Source organism: Pholis gunnellus (genome assembly GCF_910591455.1).
Source record: "Pholis gunnellus genome assembly, chromosome: 15".
Taxonomy (NCBI): domain Eukaryota; kingdom Metazoa; phylum Chordata; class Actinopteri; order Perciformes; family Pholidae; genus Pholis; species Pholis gunnellus.
This window is the reverse complement of record NC_136542.1, coordinates 11,323,680-11,340,364: the sequence shown is the minus strand read 5'-3', so window position 1 is coordinate 11,340,364 and position 16,685 is coordinate 11,323,680. Positions and strand designations below refer to the sequence as shown.

At 43.7% G+C, this 16,685-nt stretch overlaps 1 protein-coding gene across 1 annotated transcript in view; it reads right to left on the bottom strand.

The window, feature by feature from the left end:
• Nucleotides 1–465: 465 nt before the first annotated feature.
• rpap1 (RNA polymerase II associated protein 1) overlaps nt 466–16,685 on the bottom strand; it is a 69,642-nt gene continuing 53,422 nt past the window's right edge. The window contains exons 23-27 of the mRNA XM_079174836.1: nt 4,159–4,277; nt 3,835–4,066; nt 3,524–3,700; nt 2,846–2,902; nt 466–1,145 (exon numbers count right to left, since the gene is read on the bottom strand). Of these exons, the coding sequence (XP_079030962.1) occupies nt 996–1,145; nt 2,846–2,902; nt 3,524–3,700; nt 3,835–4,066; nt 4,159–4,277 (735 nt within the window). The 3' untranslated portion in view covers nt 466–995. The remainder of the gene's footprint in view (nt 1,146–2,845; nt 2,903–3,523; nt 3,701–3,834; nt 4,067–4,158; nt 4,278–16,685) is intronic.

Here is a 16,685-nt window from a genome sequence, read left to right as displayed (position 1 = left end):
TGCGAGCCATCATGAGCATGAAAAGGATAGAAGAGACAGGTTAGATTGATGGAAATACTGCAAATCTAAAGTTTGTGGAATTTTTCTCAACCCACAGAGGAGCTTGTAAACAGAATGTTTATGCTTATAAATGATTAAAATCACCAAAACCCTGATTTACAAGGTTTTCTGGTAAACGTGTATTATTATTAATCAGACTATTTATAATTTGTAAAAGTACAACCATCTATATATCTCAAGTTATATCTAAAAATATCCAAATTCAAGTGGGATATCATATATACTGGTTACATAACTAGTTTTACTTCATATGTATGTGAAGTTGTACCTAAACTTTAGTTTAAACCTAAATCAAATCATCCGTGCCGTGGTTGTCTATAAAGAACAGCTCTTACAAAGTCAGCTATAATGTATGGGTTATAATTAGGAGCATTGTGATTAAAGAAAAGAAATTGAGGTAAAACAAACTTGAAAAACTGTTTTATTCACACAAGAGACACTTTCAGGCATTTGTAAAGAAGAACATGTCTTTACGCCGAGATGCCAACAATTATCCTGTACTGTTCCAGACACACACCTACTTTGGCAAAATGCTGGTGTTACAAGGAAAGTAAATTGTATTTAACCTTTGGGTTGACTTTACTGTTTGTTTTTTTTCAGTTCAGACAGGTTTAAGTAACCTGAGAATATCAAAACTTTATCAGACTTTCAGATCATTTCCACTACCAGTCTGTAAAATATAGTCTTAAATTAATAATAACTTTACCTTTATTATGCCCGAAGCAGAGGGCTGGCCAAATCTATCACAGGTTGGGTTTCCTTTAAGAAAAAGATTTCTTATGACCGTGATGAGAAACTTTTAGAATTTGAAATGAATGTCTCACTTTGTGTCCTTTCTTTTTCAGCATCTTCTTCTCTCAGTCCCATATTGTCCCTCCTCCAGAACTGCTGTTTTTGGTTCACTACCTTTCTCATTTTTCCACTTCCTGCTGCTTTCAGTCTCCTTTGTCATCGCTGCTGTCCTGCTGTCTCAGGACCCTCTCCAGACGTTTTGCCCTAATTGGAGGCAGTTGCTCATACAAATCAAAGCCAAACTCTGAGCGCTGTTGTGGCAGACGGAAGAGCAGCAAGTGGTTCCTCAACACCTGGAAAGAGGAGGTGAGAAGAGCAGCAGAGGTTATGGTTACCAGGATGTATGTGGGAAAATTGTGGAGTAGTTCAACTAATTTGAAAAAATGATATGATTAAAACATGGATATCGACATTTTGATTCAGCTGTAACACCAGAACTAGTTAGCAAGTTAGCAGAGAGGTCTAAACAGCTATTAGTCTGATGACTATTTAGCCTCTGGAGACAAGGCCCACATTTCAAAGAGGGTCTAACTGCAGGTAGTGCTGAGAAGACTGCATGAAATGCAATAATAAATAAATAATAGTAAAAATGATTTAATGAGGACTGAAGGCCGTAGTATTTATTATTGCAGCGCGGCCTCTCCCTTGCTCTGTGTTGGGGCTGAGCCTCTAACACACAGAGAGATGTCAGCGGATCAGAGGGGCAGCGGTGAAGACAGTGAAGATAACTCCAGTTAATGAGCAACGATGCTCGTTATTGTAAGTGCAGTGATTCGTGCATACGTATGGAGAATAGACAGAATATGATACTAACTTGTGTCTGTGTTCTTTATTTATTCTTTATTTAATTCACATTTTAGATTGTTTCCAGATATGAGATATTAATTAAATTTAAATATATTTTGTATTTCATTCTAAAGCAGTTCAGAGTGCTTTACATTAAAATGAAAATGAAAATAAAAGCCACATGAATATTGAAGAAAATTCTCGATTAAAACTAAGGTCTGTAGTTTGGAAGAACAGTCTTGGAGCAAGTCAAAGGAAAACTGTTTACTTCTTTAGGTGCATGAAAGCCTGAAAACCATCTCACAGGACTTACAAAGTGCTCTGGACACATGCAGGAGATTTCCACCTTGCTACCAGATTCCAGGTACTCACAGACAAGCTGTCTTTAGCTTTAGCACCCACCACCAAAATATCAACTTTCTGACTGTTCAGCTGGAAGAAGTTTGCTGCCATCCAGAGGTCGATTTCTTCAGAGCAGCTGACTTGGTTGGAAATTGTCAGTGGATAGATGAGAAGCTGCATGTCATCTGCATAATTATGGGAGCTTGTTATGTTTGCTTATGATGTAGCCAAGGGGAAGCATATGTTAAATAGAGGAGGACCAAGGATGGAGCCCTGCGGGACCCCACACACTAATGTGTGACTGTCGGAGTTGAAGTCTCCAAGTGTTACAATAAAACTTTGATTATGCAGGTTAGTTACAAACCACCTGAACCTGAACCGTGCCAAGCAGACCCACTCAGCTCCTTAACCTTTCCAGCAGGATCCCTCCTTATTAGGACTTAATTAATTAAATAAGGGCTTTAGGTTTTCATATTGGAAGTTGATTTACTTGAAAGAATAAGCCACAGGGTGTCTGACAACAGCTCAAAAGGTTGCGTTTCACAGAGTGACACAGCCAGTCAGGGCATGGAGCCATGGAAATAATGCGAAAAAAATAGATATTTGAATAGTTTGAGTTTAAGAAAAAATATTCAAACATCATTATTGGCCAATTCTGACACACTTAATACATGATTCACCCTGAGAGATAAAAATAAAACTGGTGGTGGATGGTGGTGAAGAAGAGAAACAGACTGATTTGTCAAAGGATGTGGAGAAAACACCCTTGAGGGGCAGAGTTGGTCAAAAAACACCTCGCAGCGTATAAAGACCAGAGAGTGTGAAGGATGAAAAAGGCAGTTGATTGCAAAAAGTAGAGAAGTACCTCATCGGTCAGGTAGTAAATCTTCCTCAGCATACTGTGTCGAGCTGCTTCAACCTCCTGGAGAAAGGACGAGAGCATTAAAGATCAAACGGCCTCACTGAAGTATACTGCACTGACGCACTTCAAGTCTTAAATGTATATTTAATATATTCTACACCTGCATGCATGAGCGTTTTCAGCAACATTGCTGTAAAAGAATGTCTTTGTGAAAGGAGTAAATAAGTTTAAGTCGCTGAATGTGTTTCGTATTCGAGGGCGTTCGCCCCAAACCTAATATATAGTCACAGACCATGACTTAAATCAATATTTAGGATCATGAAAGAGTCAAGTGTGAGACCAACTCAGAGGATGCTCCTCTGACAGTTAATTAACAGCATGTGAGTTTTGCAGAAGCATAAAACCTGAAGGCTATGAAGGCTCATATTTGGTGCAGAAAACGTGCAGAAATCCTCGAAAAAACATTCACGCAAATCCAACCTTCTATTCAGTGCAGCTGTAGCAGCTCCCGCATTCGCTAAATTACAACATGTGTGGCAGTTTGCGCTATGTTTTACTGTGGCTGACATTGAAAAAATGCACGAAGCACAATCTTAACATTAATAAATAATCAGAGAAATTCAGAGAGGGCAGGGCAACAGAATTCACCAACAGCTGCTCGGATGCCACACAATGCCGTACCTGTGCTGCAGCGTCCTGAGAGAAGATGAAAGCATTGACGTGAGACAAGGTAACCATATACAAGACAGGACACCAGCGAGGCTTCAGGGTCCCCGTAACCAAAGAGCGGAAGTAGAGGTGGAGGAGAGGGAGGGAGTCTTCAGGGGGGGAGGTGAACCGCTCGATAGGAATGGAGAGCTTCAAATGAAGTGACAGAAAGATAATACATTAATCATAGTATATTCAGGCAACTGTTAAATTACTCTAAAAGTAATCTTAACACATGAAAAGGCAACTAATGAGAATCAAAGCAGGAACATCCTCATCCTCACCTGTTCCACAGTGACTCCCAGTGACCTCATCATTCCCACATGTTCTCCAAACACAGCCAGCCTCATGGTGGCGCTGTACCTCCGCTGCAAGGGTAAGAGCACCCAGGAGCCAAACAGCCGGTCTCCAAAGGACACAGCTTCGTACTGGGACAAAAGAGCCGAGTACAGGTCCTGGAAGGAAGCTAGACCGGGAGGAGGGACGTTCAGGTCCAAAGAGTCCAGCCTGGATCGCCTGAAGGTGGAAGAGATTTGGTTTAACACCATTCTCTGTGCACAATTTAGCTTTTGTACTGAAAGAATAAGGATATCAAAACATTTTAAGACCTGGTCATCAGTCTGAACAAACCCCAGGTCAGTTTCTGAACAGGTCTCTCCAGGAACAAGTCACTGGAACACAGGAACACACAGGACAGGCGGGCGAGTTTGGCTACAGGAAGGATCACCTACATGACAAAATGTTCTGGAGGTTAGTTACAATTACAAATAGAATTAAAACTGCGAGCAGTGATGAACGGGCCCTCGCCTCCCTTGCGCGTCGGGGCTTGCGGCGGACTCCGGCCTGCGCGTCGGAGAACGTCCGCGACCGCGGGACGGCGGGTCCGCGAGCGAGACGTCGTCGATCCCGCGTGGGACCGCCCGATGCTGGAAATGATGCTTTGCAAATAGTACTACGCTAAGGAAAAATGACACCAAAATCAAAATGGCCGACTTTGGTAGGTTTTAGAGCATGGTGCCAAGAGACTTATTTTTAAGTCTCCGCAGGATACGTGCGCCTACCGAGTTTCGTACGTGTAGCTCAAACGTAGCGCCGGGGCTGCTCTTTTGAAATATTGTAGGGGGCGCTACAGAGGCAATTTAAAACGGACAAGGCCAGAAATCGTACCACATATTTCTTCCGATGCCTTTGACACATGTGCAAAGTGCCATGAATTTTTGAGCATCCTAACCTACTATGCTATGGAAAAATGACACCAAAATCAAAATGGCCAACTTCGGTAGGTTTTAGAGCATGGTGCCAAGAGACTTATTTTTAAGTCTCCACAGGATACATGTGCCCACCAAGTTTCGTACATGTAGCTCAAACGTAGCGCCGGGGCTGCTCTTTTGAAATATTGTAGGGGGCGCTACAGAGGCAATTTAAAACGGACAAGGCCAAAAATCATACCACATACTTCTTCCGATGCCTTTGACACATGTGCAAAGTTCCATGAATTTTTGAGCATCCTAACCTACTGAACCATATTTCCTTCAGCCAGTAGGTGGCGCTATGAGTTTTCTGAATTTTTTCAAATCAGGTATGTTCAGGCTTTAAGTGGCATCATGCACAAGAAGTTTTGTGCAAATTGGATAATGTACCTTGGAGTTATAACAACTTCAATTTTGCATGGCGAACGATGCGTCGCCACGGCAACAGCGTTCAACGAAAACGCACAATACTTATGGCGATTCTTCATCAATGTCTTAAAGCCATCCTAGCACAATTTGTGACTAATCGGGTCACGTGGCTAGGAGGAATAAATGAAAGTCTAAAAAAAAACATTGCCTTCAGCCAGTAGGTGGCGCTATGAGTTATCGAAATTTTTTTAATTTTTGTGTGTTCATGCTTGAAGAGGCTTCATGCACAAGAAGTTTTGTGTGGATTGGATTATGTACCTTGGAGTTATAACAACTTGATTTTTCATAAAAATGATGCAAAATGGCCGCCACGCCACGTCAAGGTTCTTCGATGAAAGCGCTAGCTTTTAATAATTTTTAATCACAAAGGTCTTAAGAGCACCCTGAACAAATATGAAGTCGATCGCATAAATGCTCTAGGAGGAGTTCGTTAAAATACGAAGGCTGCAAAATGCGAAAAGTGCCAAAAAACACAACTTTGCGGGTTTACTGTACCGCCCCCTATTGGTTGAATGCAACAAAAGTCTCAGGGTATGTTACGGTATGCGATGTGCACATATGCTGAAAGTTTCGTGAATTTTCGACAATGGGTTGAGAAGTTATGTGTATTGATATTAAGCCACGCCCCTAGGAAGTTCATTGGTCCATATCTTTTCAACGCAAATAGATATCAAAAAGCTTTTGATAATTCTGAGTGATCTACATCCACTAATGATCCACAGCAATTTTGGTAGCAATAGGAGCCAGCGTGTAGGAGGAGTTCGCAAAGATGTGTTTTACACTAAATTCAAGATGGCGGAAAATCTAAGTAGGCGGAGCTTAGGGGTCTGAGAGGCTTTTTTTTAGATCTAGCGGATTAGGACATGTGTGTCGAATTTCAAGTCAATCGGAAAAACTGGCCGAGGGGCGTGGCCGGTCCGCTTTGTAGGGGGCGCTAGAGAGCCATTTTTTTACACACAAGTATGCAACCTTGCGCAGCAGAGTTTCTCCACCACACCTGAGAGGTGTCCAAATTTGGTGAGTTTTCATGCATGGCAAGTGCCCCTACTAGCTCATTCCCTACAAAAATTAAAACTGCGAGCAGTGATGAACGGGCCCTCGCCTCCCTTGCGCGTCGGGGCCGGCGGCGGACTCCGGCCTGTGCGTCGGAGAACGTCCGCGACCGCGGGACGGCGCGTCCGCGAGCGAGACGTCGTCGATCCCGCGTGGGACCGCCCGATGCTGGAAATGATGCTTTGCAAATAGTACTATGCTGAGGAAAAATGACACCGAAATCAAAATGGCCGACTTCTGGTAGGTTTTAGAGCACGGTGCCAAGAGACTTATTTTTAAGTCTCCGCAGGATACGTGCGCCTACCCAGTTTCGTACGTGTAGCTCAAACGTAGCGCCGGGGCTGCTCTTTTGAAATATTGTAGGGGGCGCTACAGAGGCAATTTAAAACGGACATGGCCAAAACTCATACCACATACTTCTTCCGATGCCTTTGACACATGTGCAAAGTTCCATGAATTTCTGAGCATCCTAACCTACTGAACCATATTTCCTTCAGCCAGTAGGTGGCGCTATGAGTTTTCTGAATTTTTTCAAATCAGGTATGTTCAAGCTTTAAGTGGCATCATGCACAAGAAGTTTTGTGCAAATTGGATAATGTACCTTGGAGTTATAACAACTTCAATTTTGCATGGCGAACGATGCGTCGCCACGGCAACAGCGTTAAACGAAAACTCACAATACTTATGGCAAATCTTCATCAATGTGTTAAGGCCATCCTAGCACAATTTGAGACTAATCGGGTCACGTGGCTAGGAGGAATAAATGAAAGTCTAAAAAAAAACATTGCCTTCAGCCAGTAGGTGGCGCTATGAGTTATCGAAATTTTTTTAATTTGTGTGTGTTCATGCTTGAAGAGGCTTCATGCACAAGAAGTTTTGTGTGTATTGGTTAATGTACCTTAGAGTTATAACAACTTGATTTTTCATAAAAATGATGCAAAATGGCCGCCACGCCACGTCAAGGTTCTTCGACGAAAGCGCTAGCTTTTAATAATTTTTAATCACAAAGGTCTTAAGAGCACCCTGAACAAATATGAAGTCGATCGCATAAATGCTCTAGGAGGAGTTCGTTAAAATACGAAGGCTGCAAAATGCGAAAAGTGCCAAAAAACACAACTTTGCGGGTTTACTGTAGCGCCCCCTATTGGTTGAATGAAACACAAATCACAGGGTATGTAACGGTATGCGATGTGCACATATGCTGAAAGTTTCGTGAATTTTCGACACTGGGTTGAGAAGTTATGTGTATTGATATTAAGCCACGCCCCTAGGAAGTTCATTGGTCTATATCTTTTCAACGCAAAGAGATATCAAAAATCTTTTGATACATCTGTGTGATCTACATCCACTAATGATCCACAGCAATTTTGGTAGCAATAGGAGCCAGCGTGTAGGAGACGTTCGCAAAGATGTGTTTTACACTAAATTCAAGATGGCCGAAAATTTAAGTAGGCGGAGTTTCGGGGTCTGAGAGGCTTTTTTTTAGATCTAGCGGATTTGGACATGTGTGTTGAATTTCAAGTCAATCGGAAAAACTGGCCGAGGGGCGTGGCCGGTCCGCTTTGTAGGGGGCGCTAGAGAGCCATTTTTTTACATACAAATATGCAACCTTGCGCAGCAGAGTTTCTCCACCAGATCTGACAACTCTCCAAATTTGGTGAGTTTTCATGCATGGCAAGTGCCCCTACAAGCTCCATCCCCACAAAAATAAAAATCAGAATAAAAATTAAAACTGCGAGCAGTGATGAACGGGCCCTCGCCTCCCTTGCGCGTCGGGGCTTGCGGCGGACTCCGGCCTGCGCGTCGGAGAACGTCCGCGACCGCTGGACTGCGCGTCCGCGAGCGAGACGTCGTCGATCCCGCGTGGGACCGCCCGATGCCGGAAACGATGCTTTGCAAATAGTACTATGCTGAGGAAAAATGACACCGAAATCAAAATGGCCGACTTCTGGTAGGTTTTAGAGCACGGTGCCAAGAGACTTATTTTTAAGTCTCCGCAGGATACGCGCGCCTACCGAGTTTCGTACGTGTAGCTCAAACGTAGCGCCGGGGCTGCTCTTTTGAAATATTGTAGGGGGCGCTACAGAGGCAATTTAAAACGGACAAGGCCAAAAATCATACCACATATTTCTTCCGATGCCTTTGACACATGTGCAAAGTGCCATGAATTTTTGAGCATCCTAACCTACTATGCTATGGAAAAATGACACCAAAATCAAAATGGCCGACTTCGGTAGGTTTTAGAGCATGGTGCCAAGAGACGTATTTTTAAGTCTCAAGAGGATACATGTGCCCACCAAGTTTCGTACATGTAGCTCAAACGTAGCGCCGGGGCTGCTCTTTTGAAATATTGTAGGGGGCGCTACAGAGGCAATTTAAAACGGACAAGGCCAAAAATCATTCCACATATTTCTTCCGATGCCTTTGACACATCTGCAAAGTACCATGATTTTTTGAGCATCCTAACCTACTGAAACAAATTTCCTTTAGCCAGTAGGTGGCGCTATGAATTTTTTGAATTTTTTCAAATCAGGTATGTTCAGGCTTGAAGTGGCATCATGCACAAGAAGTTTTGTGCAAATTGGATAATGTACCTTTGAGTTATAACAACTTCAATTTTGCATGGCGAACGATGCGTCGCCACGGCAACAGCGTTCAACGAAAACACACAATACTTATGATGGCTCTTCATCAATGTCCTAAGACTATCCTTACTGATTTTGAGACTAATCGGGTCACCTGGCTAGGAGGAATAAAGAAACGTATAAAATATGACATTTCCTTCAGCCAGTAGGTGGCGCTATGAGTTATTTCATTTTTTTCAATTTAAGTATGTTCAGGCTTGAAGTGGCATCATGCACAAGAAGTTTTGTGTGGATTGGATTATGTACCTTGGAGTTATAACAACTTGATTTTTCAGAAAAATGATGCAAAATGGCCGCCACGCCACGTCAAGGTTCTTCGACGAAAACTCTAGCTTTTAATAATTTTTAATCACAAAGGTCTTAAGAGCATCCTGACCAAGTTTGAAGTCGATCGCATAAATTCTCTAGGAGGAGTTCGTTGAAGTACGAAGGCTGCAAAATGGAAAATGTGCCAAAAAACACAACTTTGCGGGTTTATTGTAGCGCCCCCTATTGGTTGAATGCAACAAAAATCTCAGGGTATGTTACGGTATGCGATGTGCACATATGCTGAAAGTTTCGTGAATTTTCGACAATGGGTTGAGAAGTTATGTGAATTGATATTAAGCCACGCCCCTAAGAAGTTCATTGGTCCATATCTTTTCAACGCAAATAGATATCAAAAAGCTTTTGATAAATCTGAGTGATCTACATCCAATAATGATCCACAGAAAATTTGGTAGCAATCGGAGCCAGCGTGTGGGAGGAGTTCGCAAAGATGTGTTTTACACTAAATTCAAGATGGCGGAAAATTTTCCTAGGCGCGGTTTCGGGGTCTGAGAGGCTTTTTTTTAGATCTAGTGGATTAGGACATGTGTGTTGATTTTCAAGTCAATCGGACAAACTGGCCGAGGGGCGTGGCCGGACCGCCTTGTAGGGGGCGCTAGAGAGCCATTTTTTTACACACAAGTATGCAACCTTGCGCAGCAGAGTTTCTCCACCAGATCTGAGAGGTGTGCAAATTTGGTGAGTTTTCATGCATGGCAAGTGCCCCTACGAGCTCATTCCCTACAAAAATAAGAATCATAATAAGAATACCCCTTAGAAACTCAATAGGGCCTTCGCCGGCCCGACGTTGTCGGCGGCTCGGGCCCTAATTAAAACTGCGAGCAGTGATGAACGGGCCCTCGCCTCCCTTGCGCGTCGGGGCTTGCGGCGGACTCCGGCCTGCGCGTCGGAGAACGTCCGCGACCGCTGGACTGCGCGTCCGCGAGCGAGACGTCGTCGATCCCGCGTGGGACCGCCCGATGCCGGAAACGATGCTTTGCAAATAGTACTATGCTGAGGAAGAAATGACACCGAAATCAAAATGGCCGACTTCTGGTAGGTTTTAGAGCACGGTGCCAAGAGACTTATTTTTAAGTCTCCGCAGGATACGCGCGCCTACCGAGTTTCGTACGTGTAGCTCAAACGTAGCGCCGGGGCTGCTCTTTTGAAATATTGTAGGGGGCGCTACAGAGGCAATTTAAAACGGACAAGGCCAAAAATCATACCACATATTTCTTCCGATGCCTTTGACACATGTGCAAAGTGCCATGAATTTTTGAGCATCCTAACCTACTATGCTATGGAAAAATGACACCAAAATCAAAATGGCCGACTTCAGTAGGTTTTAGAGCATGGTGCCAAGAGACTTATTTTTAAGTCTCCGCAGGATACGTGCGCCTACCGAGTTTCGTACGTGTAGCTCAAACGTAGCGCCGGGGCTGCTCTTTTGAAATATTGTAGGGGGCGCTACAGAGGCAATTTAAAACGGACAAGGCCAAAACTCATACCACATACTTCTTCCGATGCCTTTGACACATGTGCAAAGTTCCATGAATTTCTGAGCATCCTAACCTACTGAACCATATTTCCTTCAGCCAGTAGGTGGCGCTATGAGTTTTTTGAATTTTTTCAAATCAGGTATGTTCAGGCTTCAAGTGGCATCATGCACAAGAAGTTTTGTGCAAATTGGATAATGTACCTTGGAGTTATAACAACTTCAATTTTGCACGGCGAACGATGCGTCGCCACGGCAACAGCGTTCAACGAAAACTCACAATACTTATGGCAAATCTTCATCAATGTCTTAAGGCCATCCTAGCACAATTTGAGACTAATCGGGTCACGTGGCTAGGAGGAATAAATGAAAGTCTAAAAAAAAACATTGCCTTCAGCCAGTAGGTGGCGCTATGAGTTATTGAAATTTTTTTAATTTGTGTGTGTTCAGGCTTGAAGTGGCATCATGCACAAGAAGTTTTGTGTGGATTGGTTAATGTACATTAGAGTTATAACAACTTGATTTTTCATAAAAATGATGCAAAATGGCCGCCACGCCACGTCAAGGTTCTTCGACGAAAACTCTAGCTTTTAATAATTTTTAATCACAAAGGTCTTAAGAGCATCCTGGCCAAGTTTGAAGTTGATCGCATTAATTCTCTAGGAGGAGTTCGTTAAAGTGCGAAGGCAGAAAAATGCAAAAAGTCCCAAAATGACAACTTTGCGGGTTTACTGTAGCGCCCCCTATTGGTTGAATGCAACAAAAGTCTCAGGGTATGTTACGGTATGCGATGTGCACATATGCTGAAAGTTTCGTGAATTTTCGACCAATGGTTGGGAAGTTATGTGAATTGATATTAAGCCACGCCCCTAAGAAGTTCATTGGTCCATATCTTTTCAACACAAATAGATATCAAAAAGCTTTTGATAAATCTGAGTGATCTACATCCACTAATGATCCACAGCAATTTTGGTAGCAATAGGAGCCAGCGTGTGGGAGGAGTTTGCAAAGATGTGTTTTACACTAAATTCAAGATGGCGGAAAATCTAAGTAGGCGGAGCTTAGGGGTCTGAGAGGCTTTTTTTTAGATCTAGCGGATTAGGACATGTGTGTTGATTTTCAAGTCAATCGGACAAACTGGCCGAGGGGCGTCGCCCGTCCGCTTTGTAGGGGGCGCTAGAGAGCCATTTTTTTACACACATTTATGGCACCTATATCAAACCCCAAGTTTCGCCAGACCTGGCAAGTATGCAAAATTTGGTGAGTTTTCATGCATGGCAAATACTCCAAATATGCAGCCAAAGTACAAAAATAAAAATCAGAATAAAAACGACCGAGAACCCCTACAATTTCAATAGGGCCTTCGCTGGCCCGACGTTGTCGGTGGCTCGGGCCCTAATTAAAACTGCGAGCAGTGATGAACGGGCCCTCGCCTCCCTTGCGCGTCGGGGCCGGCGGCGGACTCCGGCCTGCGCGTCGGAGAACGTCCGCGACCGCGGGACGGCGCGTCCGCGAGCGAGACGTCGTCGATCCCGCGTGGGACCGCCCGATGCTGGAAATGATGCTTTGCAAATAGTACTATGCTGAGGAAAAATGACACCGAAATCAAAATGGCCGACTTCTGGTAGGTTTTAGAGCACGGTGCAAAGAGACTTATTTTTAAGTCTCCGCAGGATACGTGCGCCTACCCAGTTTCGTACGTGTAGCTCAAACGTAGCGGCGGGGCTGCTCTTTTGAAATATTGTAGGGGGCGCTACAGAGGCAATTTAAAACGAACAAGCCTAAAAATCATATCACATATTTCTTCCGATGCCTTTGACACATGTGCAAAGTCCCATGAATTTTTGAGCATCCTAACCTACTATGCTATGGAAAAATGACACCAAAATCAAAATGGCCGACTTCTGGTAGGTTTTAGAGCATGGTGCCAAGAGACTTATTTTTAAGTCTCCACAGGATACGTGTGCCCACCAAGTTTCGTACATGTAGCTCAAACGTAGCGCCGGGGCTGCTCTTTTGAAATATTGTAGGGGGCGCTACAGAGGCAATTTAAAACGGACAAGGCCAAAAATCATACCACATATTTCTTCCGATGCCTTTGACACTTGTGCAAAGTCCCATGAATTTCTGAGCATCCTAACCTATTGAACCATATTTCCTTCAGCCAGTAGGTGGCGCTATGAGTTTTTTGAATTTTTTCAAATCAGGTATGTTCAGGCTTGAAGTGGCATCATGCACAAGAAGTTTTGTGCAAATTGGATAATGTACCTTGGAGTTATAACAACTTCAATTTTGCATGGCGAACGATGCGTCGCCACGGCAACAGCGTTCAACGAAAACGCACAATACTTATGGCGATTCTTCATCAATGTCTTAAAGCCATCCTAGCACAATTTGAGACTAATCGGGTCACGTGGCTAGGAGGAATAAATGAAAGTGTAAAAAAAAACATTGCCTTCAGCCAGTAGGTGGCGCTATGAGTTATTGAAATTTTTTTAATTTGTGTGTGTTCATGCTTGAAGAGGCTTCATGCACAAGAAGTTTTGTGTGTATTGGTTAATGTACCTTAGAGTTATAACAACTTGATTTTTCATAAAAATGATGCAAAATGGCCGCCACGCCACGTCAAGGTTCTTCGACGAAAGCGCTAGCTTTTGATAATTTTTAATCACAAAGGTCTTAAGAGCACCCTGAACAAATATGAAGTCGATCGCATAAATGCTCTAGGAGGAGTTCGTTGAAGTACGAAGGCTGCAAAATGCGAAAAGTGCCAAAAAACACAACTTTGCGGGTTTACTGTAGCGCCCCCTATTGGTTGAATGCAACAAAAATCTCAGGGAATGTTGCGGTATGCGATGGGCACATATGCTGAAAGTTTCGTGAATTTTCGACAATGGGTTGAGAAGTTATGTGTATTGATATTAAGCCACGCCCTTAGGAAGTTCATTGGTCCATATCTTCTCAACGCAAAGAGATATCAAAAAGCTTTTGATAAATCTGAGTGATCTACATCCAATTATGATCCACAGCAATTTTGGTAGCAATCGGAACCAGCGTGTAGGAGGACTTCGCAAAGATGTGTTTTTCACTAAATTCAAAATGGCGGAAAATTTAAGTATGCGCATTTTCGGGGTCTGAGAGGCTTTTTTTTAGATCTAGTGGTTTGGGACATGTGTGTTGAATTTCAAGTCAATCGGACAAACTGGCCGAGGGGCGCCGCCGATCCGCTTTGTAGGGGGCGCTAGAGAGCCATTTTTTCCCACACATTTATGGCACCTATATCACACCTCTATTTTCGCCAGACCTGACAAGTCTGCAAAATTTGGTGAGTTTTCATGCATGGCAAGTATCCCCAAAAAGCTCCCAAAGAGGAAAAATAAAAATCAGAAAAATAATTAAAACTGCGAGCAGTGATGAACGGGCCCTCGCCTCCCTTGCGCGTCGGGGCTCGCGGCGGACTCCGGCCTGCGCGTCGGAGAACGTCCGCGACCGCTGGACTGCGCGTCCGCGAGCGAGACGTCGTCGATCCCGCGTGGGACCGCCCGATGCCGGAAACGATGCTTTGCAAATAGTACTATGCTGAGGAAAAATGACACCGAAATCAAAATGCCCGACTTCTGGTAGGTTTTAGAGCACGGTGCCAAGAGACTTATTTTTAAGTCTCCGCAGGATACGCGCGCCTACCGAGTTTCGTACGTGTAGCTCAAACGTAGCGCCGGGGCTGCTCTTTTGAAATATTGTAGGGGGCGCTACAGAGGCAATTTAAAACGGACAAGGCCAAAAATCGTACCACATATTTCTTCCGATGCCTTTGACACATGTGCAAAGTGCCATGAATTTTTGAGCATCCTAACCTACTATGCTATGGAAAAATGACACCAAAATCAAAATGGCCGACTTTGGTAGGTTTTAGAGCATGGTGCCAAGAGACTTATTTTTAAGTCTCCACAGGATACGTGTGCCTACCAAGTTTCGTACGTGTAGCTCAAACGTAGCGCCGGGGCTGCTCTTTTGAAATATTGTAGGGGGCGCTACAGAGGCAATTTAAAACGGACAAGGCCAAAAATCATACCACATATTTTCTCCGATGCCTTTGACACATGTGCAAAGTTTTAGGAAATTTTGAGCATCCTAACCTACTGAAACAAATTTCCTTTAGCCAGTAGGTGGCGCTATGAGTTTTTTGAAATTTTTCAAATCAGGTATGTTCAGGCTTGAAGTGGCATCATGCACAAGAAGTTTTGTGCAAATTGGATAATGTACCTTGGAGTTATAACAACTTCAATTTTGCATGGCGAACGATGCGTCGCCACGGCAACAGCGTTCAACGAAAACACACAATACTTATGCTGGCTCTTCATCAATGTCCTAAGACTATCCTTATTGATTTTGAGACTAATCGGGTCTCCTGGCTAGGAGCAATAAAGAAAAGTATAAAATATGACATTTCCTTCAGCCAGTAGGTGGCGCTATGAGTTATTTAATTTTTTTCAATTTAAGTATGTTCAGGCTTGAAGTGGCATCATGCACAAGAAGTTTTGTGCGGATTGGTTAATGTACCTTAGAGTTATAACAAGTTTATTTTTCATAAAAATGATGCAAAATGGCCGCCACGCCACGTCAAGGTTCTTCGACGAAAGCGCTAGCTTTTAATAATTTTTAATCACAAAGGTCTTAAGAGCACCCTGAACAAATATGAAGTCGATCGCATAAATGCTCTAGGAGGAGTTCGTTAAAATACGAAGGCTGCAAAATGCGAAAAGTGCCAAAAAACACAACTTTGCGGGTTTACTGTAGCGCCCCCTATTGGTTGAATGCAACAAAAATCTCAGGGTATGTTGCGGTATGCGATGGGCACATATGCTGAAAGTTTCGTGAATTTTCGACAATGGGTTGAGAAGTTATGTGTATTGATATTAAGCCACGCCCCTAGGAAGTTCATTGGTCCATATCTTCTCAACGCAAAGAGATATCAAAAAGCTTTTGATAATTCTGAGTGATCTACATCCACTAATGATCCACAGCAATTTTGGTACCATTCGGAGCCAGCGTGTGGGAGGAGTTTGCAAAGATGTGTTTTACACTAAATTCAAGATGGCGGAAAATTTAACTAGGCGCGGTTTCGGGGTCTGAGAGGCTTTTTTTTAGATCTAGTGCATGTGGACATGTGTGTTGAATTTCAAGTCAATCGGACAAACTGGCCGAGGGGCGTCGCCGGTCTGCTTTGTAGGGGGCGCTAGAGAGCCATTTTTTTAAATGCATATTTGCAACCTATATAATATGAAAATTTTCACCAGACCTGACAAGTCTGCAAAATTTGGTGAGTTTTCATGCATGGCAAGTCCCCCCCAAATAGTCCCCAAGTGTAAAAATAATAATCAGAAAAATAATTAAAACTGCGAGCAGTGATGAACGGGCCCTCGCCTCCCTTGCGCGTCGGGGCTTGCGGCGGACTCCGGCCTGCGCGTCGGAGAACGTCCGCGACCGCGGGACGGCGGGTCCGCGAGCGAGACGTCGTCGATCCCGCGTGGGACCGATCGATGCCGGAAACGATGCTTTGCAAATAGTACTATGCTGAGGAAAAATGACACCGAAATCAAAATGGCCGACTTCTGGTAGGTTTTACAGCACGGTGCCAAGAGACTTATGTTTAAGTCTCCGCAGGATACGTGCGCCTACCGAGTTTCGTACGTGTAGCTCAAACGTAGCGCCGGGGCTGCTCTTTTGAAATATTGTAGGGGGCGCTACAGAGGCAATTTCAAACGGACAAGGCTAAAAATCGTACCACATATTTCTTCCGATGCCTTTGACACATGTGCAAAGTGCCATGAATTTTTGAGCATCCTAACCTACTATGCTATGGAAAAATGACACCCAAATCAAAATGGCAGACTTCAGTAAGTTTTAGAGCATGGCGCCAAGAGACTTATTTTTAAGTCTCCACAGGATACGTGTGC